General features: G+C 33.9%; 1 protein-coding gene across 1 annotated transcript; it reads left to right on the top strand.

Moving 5' to 3' along the window:
* The first annotated feature begins 832 nt into the window (after positions 1–832).
* LOC132748976 (uncharacterized) lies at positions 833–6,238 on the top strand. Its single transcript, XM_060738641.1, has 3 exons — positions 833–1,074; positions 2,535–2,696; positions 5,063–6,238. The coding sequence occupies exons 1-3, from the start codon at positions 870–872 to the stop codon at positions 5,257–5,259; spliced, it is 564 nt and encodes a 187-aa protein (XP_060594624.1). The 5' UTR covers positions 833–869; the 3' UTR covers positions 5,260–6,238.
* The last annotated feature ends 5,293 nt before the right edge of the window (positions 6,239–11,531 follow it).

The raw sequence follows: 11,531 nt of genomic DNA, 5'->3' as shown, positions 1-11,531 counted from the left end.
TTTTTTTACGCTACTTTTTTCATATTTTATTGTTTGTTTTATGTCCCAGTTGTTTAAAGCTCTGGACCGTTTAACTGAAATTCGATTTGTATCCTGGAACTATCTATATCCTTTTATGTTATCAGGTGGATAAAAATATCTATCTCCAGTCATTACGTCACATGGTTAGCCTATTAAGATGTCACATGCTTAGCAGCAAAACAAAAATACCATTTGATGCTGAATACACGGTTGTTGTCGGGATTGAGAAGGTTTTATCGAGAGAAATAAAACAAAATCCCTAGAGAACGCACAAAACGACAAAATTGAAATTACTGCAGGCTCTGGTTCATTAGCCCGTTCATGGACGGTAGGCCTAATGTAAACGGCAAGTTACCTGTCCACGACCCCTAGAACCAAGAACCTTTTATGCAAATTCAGTGAGTTAAAAGGTTCAATTGTGGTTTCTGAAACAACAAAAAATGATCGTGTCGATGGTGAAGAGGTCATTATATTGAAATTGTACATTACACTGGAATTAATGTGTATGGTTGTCTCTATTTATGGATAAGTTGCCTATATGGTAGTATATTTAGATAAACCTTCCATGTGAATAAATTGTATATCTGATTAAAAAAATTATCATGTAAGTGATATATTATGGGTTATGTTTTTGAATGTTGATTAAAATGCTGATCAAATATCTGATCAAACAATTGTGCAAGTTAAACATTTTAATGGCACAAAAACGATTTAAAAGAGGGACGAGAAACAAATATTTGTAGTTGAATATTGTCTTGTGTTTGGTCACCTGATTTGTAACATGGCTTTAAAAGTACACTAACTGATTGCAACCAATAGTTTACTTCTAGCTTGGGTACAGTGCAGTTATGGCAAATATCGTAGGACTTGTAGGTATTGGGGTATCTGGAGTGGCCCTACTTTTTGCCATTGTTGCATTGGCGTCCGACAAATGGGAAACCATTACAGTTAAGGGTTTAACAAGTGAATTTAAGGTAGGATTATGGGAAATGTGCACCACGGATGGTGGAACAACGACCTGTGTTGATTTTGAAGATGTTGATAATTCAATTGGTATGAGCAAATGATTTTTTTTCTTTTTATATCGTTTAAAGTGATTTGGTTCTTAAGGGAAGACCTTTATTGCCATATATAATAATAATGTTGAAAATATTAAGTTGCAAACCACTTATTAAAAAAAACAATTATACAAGTATACAAGGATGTGGCTAGTAAGTGTGAGATACTCTTGATCTGTGTGACAAATTTATATATGGCAGATGATAAATTGTTCTAGAACTAAATAAGAGAATATTTTTTTACTTATTCATTTACAATGATACATTCATGTTATGTTTTCCCTCGTTTAGGAAAATGTGCTCATTGTAGACCAATCCACTTTAAGATGTGTCTGTATGTTAATTTAACACAATGGTTTTCTAACGGTTTAAGGACGTTGGCTACCTATACATATAAAGTATATGTGTATAAAGCTATATGTTTTACAGAATTAATTATATATATATTTCTTTTGTCTTTCATAGAGTTGTTTTGATTTTTTTTTTTCAAAATTTAAACAAAAATTCTGTAAGCTACAGTAAATTTATCCTTAAAAACGAATATGGCCTGCTTAAAACAAAACAATTCCGAAAATATTTGCATGGTATTTTGTTCGATAACATTTCATTCTAATTAAGTAAACTACTGATGTGTTAAATAATATGTTTTAACTCCACAGAGGGGGATCAACCATAACATTATGGAAACAACATAAGTTATAGTTGTATACCTTTTAAAAATTTACATGATCTTAGGATACGATACAAGAAACATTTTTAACATGTAAAACGCGGGGTCGATGGTTTAGTTCGTTTAGCTATCGGCCCTTTATTAAAAGTTCTTTCTTATTTTGGACATTACATAGGCAAACCATTTTGTTTTTTAAACAATCTCTAAGTTTGGCTTTATTCAATTTATTTTACTTTTTTTGGTAATGATAATTTTTTATGATTTTCCATTACTTTCTTCTTTAAATAAAGTTTTTAAATACATAATATTCTAAAGAAATATTACTCAGGTTAAGTTTGCTTTTAAAGGGAAAGTTTAAGTTATCACGTTGACTTTGGGCTATAACATTATGACTTTTCCGTATTGAGATGAACATCGAGTTATGACAGTGACTAGTTTGAAGTTGTTGAACATTTAATCAGATTATAAGATGAAATATACAACAGTGACTAAAATGTAACTGGGGAAAAATAAAAATATAATTTATACACCTAGCAGTCGTTTTTGAGACATGATGCGTTCTGCCCATTTTCGGAACGTGTTAAACGTTTAACCCAAGTCTCAAGAAAATTCTTTAAAGAGTATATGAGAAATGGCGAAGACATAAAAATGAATGTTCAGTTATTTGCTCTTCAAATGAGACATTGATCTTAATCAGTCAAAACTTTACATTTCAACATGGTGAACATAGTTTAATATAAATTCTTATACGGCATTTTTCAAATGGTTTGAATGGTTAATTACAGTCAAGGAGAAGCATAAAACCTCTGCAGATGGATGCAAGGCAATGATATTTCTGGCTATTTTCACGACAACAGGGGCTATCGTGAGTGCAGTGCTTGTGATGTTTGTTATGAAGGAGCAACAGATCTTGTTCTTTGCAGCTGGAGGTCTGAATCTCGCGTCTGGTGAGTATTTAAATAATATTCTATTTTAAAGTACAAATTGATACAGCAAATGTTTAAAAACATCGGATTTAAGATAGGTTCAAGATGTAATATACCCCAATCATAATGCGTCATAAAATATCAAGGGGCAGGACGTGAAGGGGTTGCTCACTTGGTTCAAGCTAGATATTGGCTGCAAAATTGACAAAATGTCATGAATATTCACAACACTCGCTCGAATTTTCTTCAGGTAAGTCTGTTTGTATGCTATTTTAAAAATCTTTAATATGCCCATTACTTAAGGAAATGTTAATGGCACACCTGGTGTAAGGTATAGGCTTTCTAGCTTCTGATTTGACGAAGTTATTGGTCGTGTACATATTTTGAGATTTGACAAGTGACAATCATTGACAGTAATATATTTTGTCTTTTTTTGGTAAACTTCAAAACTGAAAAGTGTGAATAAATGAGTAGAAAATTCGACCAGAATTGTCACTTGTCTAATCGTAAAATATGCACATAAAATTGTTTTAATAGAAAGCTGAAATTCAAAAATGTTGCCTTAAGGAAAGGGCATGTAAAAGAGTTTTAAAATAATAAAAAAAAACACTTACCCTTAGAAAATACGTGCCGTTGTTGTAAATATTAATGACATGATAGCCATTTATCAAGTTTGCAAGTTTTTGCGCTTGAACCAAGTGTGCAACCACTTCATGTACTGCCCCTTGAAATACATATATAAAGTTCAAAAAGGGAATACATTGTTCATGAGACGTAGTCCCAATAACGTCCAGCCAAACAAACAACAATACTATACCACTCACCAACCATGGATGGTAAACACTTAGAGGGACATTCAATGATTAATATGGGCAGTGTAACACCGCACTTTGGGGTCAAGCGCACTTTGGGTTCCGACAGCTTACAGCTAAACACTACTTTTAAGCTTTGAATGCGTTTTAATTTGTTGGATACTTGTGAAAAAATAAAAATATTTCTTTCTTTTACATAGCTAATTTTAAGCTGTTTTGAGAACTACTTGTTGTTAGGTTTGTCATGAAGCGCTGTGCCAGAGATTGAATGTCAGCATTGTATTTCCTGATCTGCGATCAGAAAATACAATAATGTAAAGTTTTCACTGGGGGTCCAGACCAGATCCTGACACCCTGCCCCCAATATTATAAATATAACGTTTTAGAGGCCCATTGTGCTTTTATTTGCATTTCTTAAAAAAAATTTAATTTTGGTGTATTTCAACAGTATCCAAAAAGTTACTCATTGGCCAATTATCTGAACCATATTTTCCATCTGTTGCTTTTTGGCAATAGGTACAGTTATAGTGAATTAATATTTTATATGGAAGTCAAATACTACATTGTTTACATTTTGCTACTTTTATGACAAATTATTTCACATTTATCGCTACTTTATTCAGGTAACATATATTTCTCTGATACTATTATTTAAAGATTAAAAATACATGTTTGCCATTTCTAAAGAAGTGTGTAAGATTTCCCTTAAAAAGCCTCTTGGGAACGGTTGTTACGGAGCTTACAAAAAACTTAAGCTCAATAATGTATTTGTAAAAATCACTATTTATAGTCTGTTCTAAAAACTGGATATTTCACCAGAACATTGCAATAGAGCATACTATAGTTTTTGTTTTTGTTTTGGTTTTTTTTTTTGGAAAAAAATATTAACTGCATTTTGTTTCATCCACATCATATTTAAAATTTGCCTTAATATGACACAAAAAGTTATCAAGTAAATGACTGACAGAACATGATATTTTTTCGCAGCATCTTTTAATTTTAGGATACATTGATAATTTATGTACTAGAGTTCTTTGTTATATGGAGACAATTTTACATATTTCAAGTTGTAAAATTAATGAAACTTATATGACTTAAGTATCAAACCGCAATCTTAAACTCCACCTCAAATATTTCAATGTCGCAGATCGAATATTAGTCAGAACTCAGTATTTAAGCAGAACTTAGTTGACGCCTTCAGAACTTTGAACTCAAAGTGCGTTGATATGTAGCATAATTACGCACTTTGGGGTCAATTTCTCGATTTTGACCCCAAAGTGCGTTGGGCCCCAAAGTGCGGTGCGAAGTGTAACGCTTGACCCCAAAGTGCGGTGTTACAGGGCAGGATAGGGGGAGGAATGAGGATGCAAATTTCTTCTCTTCTACTCACGACATTTAAACAATGATCTATTTTTAAATTCGTTACCACTTATTACGAATATATGAGCCGCCATATTGGTATCTTCTCAAATAATGACGTCCGGGTGAAAAATACCCTCTCACGTGACACAAATGTACTGGTTTCCAAAATTGTTATGATTTACGACTATATAATAACTTTTCCTTTTCTTTCAGGACTTTTCTTGATGATTGCCATGGCACTGTATGTTGACAAAATACAGTTGCTTAACTTTCGCGATTTAGAAGGAGTTTTTTCATATCTTGATAACGGATTTTATCTAGATATAGGTGCGTGGCTGGCGGCATGGATAGCTGGTGGATTTTTCATCGCTGCTAAGTGTTTGACCAAGAACAAAGTTAATAGTTCCTAGAGTAATAAATGTATAAAATATATTAAAGACCCTGTAACGTATTTCTTATGGTTTTATATGATAAATCTGATGCTCAAATGAAGATTTATCATTATTGTAAGTTTCAAAAAGCACTATTTGTAAAGATATTACCAAATTTAACATTTCATGTAAATAAGGGGAGGTACATGTAATTAGAAATTTATTTTCGAAAAAGTCTAAGTTTGTTTTTTGATGTTTGTTTGTTGTTGATGTTTTTCTCAATAAAAATGAATGCATTGATTGTAACGTATTATTGAAATGTGTATAAACATTTGCTGTGCATATTTAACATATTCTTGGATGTTTTGAAATTGCTTTAGAATATTAAGTAGAATGTATATACATATATAAAACTTCACTGAACAATACATTATTGTCTCAGATACTGTACATTTAAGTTCTCATTGACTGCCGTAAAGTACCTACTTTTAGCTAAAAATCATAATTTTGGCTTATACTCCGTGGAAATTGCATGGAGGTAAATAATAATTTCTTTGTGCTTCAAAATTAACTCTTTAATGGCCTGACTGGTAACATGTCCGGGGTCCGCACTCGACAGCGAAAGCTGCATGACGGTGGATGGACCCTTTTTAAACATAGACTACATACATGCATACAATGTATGTTACATCCTTAAGCAACCGCCTCCGTGGTCGAGGGGATATAGTCGATGACTTCTAATCCAGTTACCTCTCTGGCGTGGGTTCGATCCCCGGGAGATGCTTTGGTAGTTTAGCACGGAGGAAGGTAGTCTAGTATTGGTGTAACTCTCCAGGAACGATGGTTAGGAAACTACCCGCCTATATGACTGAAATACTGTTGGGAAAAGGCGTAAAATGAAACAAACAAAAAACAAAACATCCTTAAGTTCAATTCTAGAATAATTATGACCATTGTTTGAATACTAAGTGTATCAAAAACAATACCGCAAACATAGATAATAAATGCCTTCATATTAGTTGTAGTTTGTTCTTTATTATGACTTGTTCTTTATCTTAAAAAGTGTTGTTTTTTTATTTTGTAAGCTGTATAGATATGAAAAGAAATGTAAACAAATCTAATTTCATCTTCAAAGGTATAGTTCGATGTTTAAATATTTTTTATCGGATGATGTACAAGCCTTTGCATTTTACTGTCTGTGCATGAATTAAATTTAAATTCATTTCTATAACGTCTCCGGGAGAACCGAGAAAAATTCAATGAACTGTAAAGCATTAAATTGTATAAATCTATATCTAATGAAATATTTTTATTAAATTTATCCACAGTTATTCCATTATAATATCGTTGATTCCCGAAAAAAAATTTAACATAGCATGTCTCTGTTATTTAACACTCATGAATAATGCACATAAACAGAATGAAATGTTCCTTAACAAAGTATTAGTTTGCCTTTTTAGCTCGACTATTCGATAAGAATAAGAAGAGCTATTGTAGTCACCCGAGCGTCGGCGTCTGCGTAACCACTTATGTTAAAGTTTTTGTAATACCTCAAATATTTTCAAAGTCCATTGACATATGGCTTTGAAACTTTGCACACTTGTTCACCATCATGACCCCAACCTGTAGACAGGAGGAGATAACTGTATCAAGCATTTTAACAGAATTGTACCCCTAATTTACGTTAAAGTTTGCATACCACCTCATATATTTTATAAACTATTGACATCTGGCTTTGAAACAAGTTGAAATTTTATACTCTTCTTTAAGAGCATAACAGGACTCTCTTCAAGGCATATAACAGTAACATGGACTTAAAGGAAAATTTGGCCCTTTTGTTAACTTAGAAAGTTTTACATTATCAAGGCTCTTTTACTATCAAGCACTAAGAATGGTCGAGCATTGCTGTCCTACCGACAGCTCTTGTTTAAGAAAGGTTTTTATCCGTTTAGCAATAATAGTGTGCATGCGCCACTCGCTTTAAGGCAATTATTACCATATTTATTTCATACAAGCATTTTGGCAGTATTCCTTTTTAAATTCCAAACAATACCTTTTTGTACTAGATATATAGCTTTATACCCTCCAAAGTCCCACAAGTAACACAATATTTATTGAACGTAATTGACACATTAGCAAATAATTTTACAACTATACGGTCTGTGTGTAGTTACTTTGGCATACGTAAAATCACATTTTCATCACGTTATTTATAACATTATTTCGTTGATCCGGAATACTGCTCATTGCAATCAATCATCTTGATCTGATGAAAACAATAGGGTTGTGTTAATGTAATTTTAAAAACAAGGAAAGTTGTAAAGTCTTTCTATAATTATTTTCTAATTCGCTTCACAATCATTTATCACCTAATAAGAGTTATAAAACCTTAAGTCTGGGACAGAATGAACAACAACACTGAAATAGGATGTAGGCCTTCGCATTGTTTCAATATCATTGAATACACATCAATACAAAAGATAATACTTTATGTCTTCGGAAGCTGAACCTCTGAACAAGCTCACAGTCTATAAAATAAACAATTATCTTGATAACTAACATGTCAATATCTTCAGATAGCAACATCCAAAAGCTTTACTGCTTAATAAAGATTTTTAAACATTCTAACATTTGGCTTATCTTGATGTAAGTAAATAAAATAATGGCTATTTTAAGTAAGAACAAATTAGCTGAGACTGACAACGGTTAAAGGGACGGGCGGGTGGGCAATACGACCTGTAAAATACAATGTTAAGTCTCAATGTAATGGCGAGTGGCGTATCTCTAGGTTAAGTGAGCACGAAATTATCGTGCTATGATTGTTCATCTTTGACTCTTAAACTGCAATAAATACATAAAGTAACGTATAGACCTATTAGACATTTGCAACATAACGTCGGGAACGATTATCGAGGAACAATTACGCTAATCTCAACACATGTTATAAACACTTGAAATAAGGCCAGGATATCCTACTGTGTTTTTTTCCTTACATGTTAAATTTCAATTTAGTGATTGCAAAACGAACTGATGCAATGTTCCCTAAATAAATTCGGAACTTATTCTCATCAGCTCGGCCAATGGTCGTTTGCGTTGACGGTTGTATTGTCTTGTGCGCTGACGTGCATCAATAGTTTCGTCCTTTGAAAATGTCAAAACGTTTGGCAATTTGAGCACGTATATCTTGACTTCTTGACTACGGCCTAGGTTGTGCAGTTCACCTGGGACTGGTCCGGGACTAGGCGGGAGCAAAGCTGCTGGTCAGCTGTTCATGTTGGTCCTCATTTATACATCTGATAAGATTAATCGGAGCTTGACCAGCAATGACTGTTGCATGTGAACCGCTTAATTGTCCTTGGTTTCGATGCCTGATATTTCCATAGGGACTGCACCTAATTTTTTTATCGGCACTAAATCTTTAACCCTAAAAGACGCCTTTCAAGAAGTTGTACGGCCTAAAGCTGGAAATAATTTGAAAATATGGAAATGTGAAATTGAAATGAAGTGAGTTACTGCGATGGAGTTTTTGTACCATGTCCTGTTTTTGTTTGGGGTCCGCCTGGGCTCCTTTGCCACTGGTTCTTGTTGCTGGGTCGTGTGGGGGGTTGCCCCATTGAACGCCGTATTTCCTTGTTGATCTTGTTTATCATATTTTAACGCGATATTTATACATCGAAGCAGTAGGTGCCAAGTGCCGTATTGCAGTCGTAAAAAGGTGCCCCGTACTTTGCTTCAGTGTTGCTATAATTTTCGGGTCATTTAGAGGATAATTGAGTTCAGCACTTTTAAGTGTTGAGAGTTGAGTCCCGCTTAAGCCGGTGCTAGGGGGGTGGCGTGAGGGTTGTTGCACTTTTCCATAATCCATCATGTACAACCCAATCAAACCGAGTCTGCATTTTCATGATTTCTTTTGTTGTTTTTAGTGCCTCCGAGGGATCAATTTTCCAGATATTTTAACATTTTTTTCAGTCATATACTGATAGTCCGTCTATTGTAGGCTCTGAAGAGGTTCTCTTACCAGTGCACGATCCGATCTAATTTCCCATATGAAACAGAGGTGGGCTATCGTTTGCCTTCAATATATTAAACATTATTCACTGATGTTTTAATGTTAAGCACCAAGCCAGGAGTTGTCAGGCCCATTTTTTATGTATTTGGTATCACGTTGTTCGAACAAATAACTTTCTTCAGTCGAAGAAGACTGTCTAATCAAAGCCTTATGGAGAATAGAAATTATCTATGGAATATTAAAAAAACATCAGCATAATGCGTCAGTTTAATAGACAATGATGAATTTTATTGCAATTTACCCAGGGCTTGAAAGCTGTTTTTTAAAAACGATGTCAAAATTTTTAAATATATTAAGAATTTGGTACAGATTTAGGGTATTTGATGTATGATGTAAATACTTACAGTCAACTATCGTTATCTCGACATCGCTTTTCTCGATATTTCGTTATCTCGATGAAATTTTGAAAGTCCCGATTTTCTTCCTTCTTTATCTATATTGGAAATATTTGTTTATCTCGATATTTCTATTTCGATATTTTCAGTATCTCGATGTAAAAGTTCAGCCCCAACAGTTATTTTTACACTATTATCCTTTGTTTATCTCGACTTCGTCTGTTCCTTTCATACGTGTGAAAAACACAATCTAGACGACAATTGCTCAATTAATAGCGCGCGTCATAATGACGATTGTGTTTGTAACAAGTTTAGCTGTTTTTATAAAAGTTAATCTATTTAGCGTGTCGATTGACTTATGTCCAAAATGAGTGAATTTTACATTCTTTTTAAATATTCGAACACTGTATCAATTCATTATGACTTTAAATGTAAATGAAATAGTGAAAGTATAGAAACGCTATCGTTGCAACATTGTTTCACAACATCACCACCAAATCAATCAGCGGTGGAACAATCTCGAGAAAGACCCGATAAATAACCCGGGAGGATATCCGGGTCAACCATATCCGATATCCGATTCACTATATTTGTGTATTACTGAGTAAACCTCACTATGTGTTTTTATCACAGACACCCGTATTTCCGCTGGTAAACATCCGCTAATGTTACTTTGTTTAATATTGTCTAGGCCTATGAAAACAAGACATGGGGATACTATAGTTTATTTGACATAAGGTATGCACATGTCTATTGTAAAAATCAGTTTCGCCTTGTTCTAACCCTAATATGTTTATCTCGACATTTCGTTATCTCGATATTTTTTGGACGGTCCAAATGACTTCGAGATAACGAGAGTCGACTGTATGTAGTTTCATCGTTTCTCTTAATCATGCCTACTTAATATCTGGTTCATTTATTTTGTTAGGATTTTTGCTTGCTTATAACCCCACCACAGTTCTCACTGAAGTGGCAGAAATGTATTTCAAATGCACACATAGATACAAGTTCTGCGAGTTACGTTAAGAGACACCCGAAACACTTTACATTATCATTTAAATAAAACATCACAAAAGGCACTGAACTCTGTCGTTCAGAACATTATTTGAAAAGGGATCCGGGCTTTAATTCCATGTTTTTTATTGGAAACGATGTACATTTCGTACTCTTTTAACAAATACAGTTTTCAAATGCTCATTGAAATGTACTGAGTATAGTCTAGTACTGGTGTTACTCTCCAGGGACGATGGTTAGAAAACTACCCGCCTATATGACTGAAATACTGTTGGTAAAAGGCGTAAAATAAATTGAAACAAACAAACAAACAAACAAAAAGTGTACTGAGTATAATGGGTTATTAAGAACAATGGAAAAGTTCAAAACCATTCGATAATTGATAATAATTGCTTTACTTAATTAATTTTTAACTTGAACATGTCTGTGTGTGATTTATATTTTAAACAAGATATGTTTGTAAAACATGTATGCCCCCTATCAGCAGCCAATTAGTCATGTGATAAGGTTATTATGCATGACTTCTGACCCAGTGATCAAACAATTAATAAGGGTTATAAAGTATCTACTGGTCATGACCTTGACCTTTGACCTCTTGACCCAAAACTCAATAGGGGTCATCTGCTGGTCACGACCAATCATCATACAAAGTTTGAATGTCCTAGGCCTAGGCGTTTTAAGTAAATTGATCAAAAACCGTTTTTATCTACAAGGTCAATGTGACCTTGACCTTTGACCCCTTGACCCCAAAATCAATAGGGGTCATCTGCTGGTCATGACCAATCACCATGCCTAGGTTGAAGTTCCTAGGCCTAAGGGTTCTCTTATTATTGATCGGAAACCGTTTTAACATACAAGGTCAATGTGACCTTGACCTTTGACCCCAAAATCAA

Source organism: Ruditapes philippinarum, unplaced genomic scaffold, assembly GCF_026571515.1.
Source record: "Ruditapes philippinarum isolate M1 unplaced genomic scaffold, ASM2657151v2 ctg12373_1_1_1_1, whole genome shotgun sequence".
In the NCBI taxonomy this organism is placed as follows: Eukaryota; Metazoa; Mollusca; class Bivalvia; order Venerida; family Veneridae; genus Ruditapes; species Ruditapes philippinarum.
This window is presented reverse-complemented; position numbering and strand designations above follow the sequence as displayed.

Excerpts from the sequence above, each read along its gene's own strand:
- LOC132748976 (XM_060738641.1), top strand. The coding sequence starts at position 870 with ATGGCAAATATCGTAGGACTTGTAGGTATTGGGGTATCTGGAGTGGCC. Across the intron at positions 1,075-2,534 it reads AGATGTTGATAATTCAATTG|TCAAGGAGAAGCATAAAACC; the intron begins GTATGAGCAAAT and ends GGTTAATTACAG. Across the intron at positions 2,697-5,062 it reads AGGTCTGAATCTCGCGTCTG|GACTTTTCTTGATGATTGCC; the intron begins GTGAGTATTTAA and ends CTTTTCTTTCAG.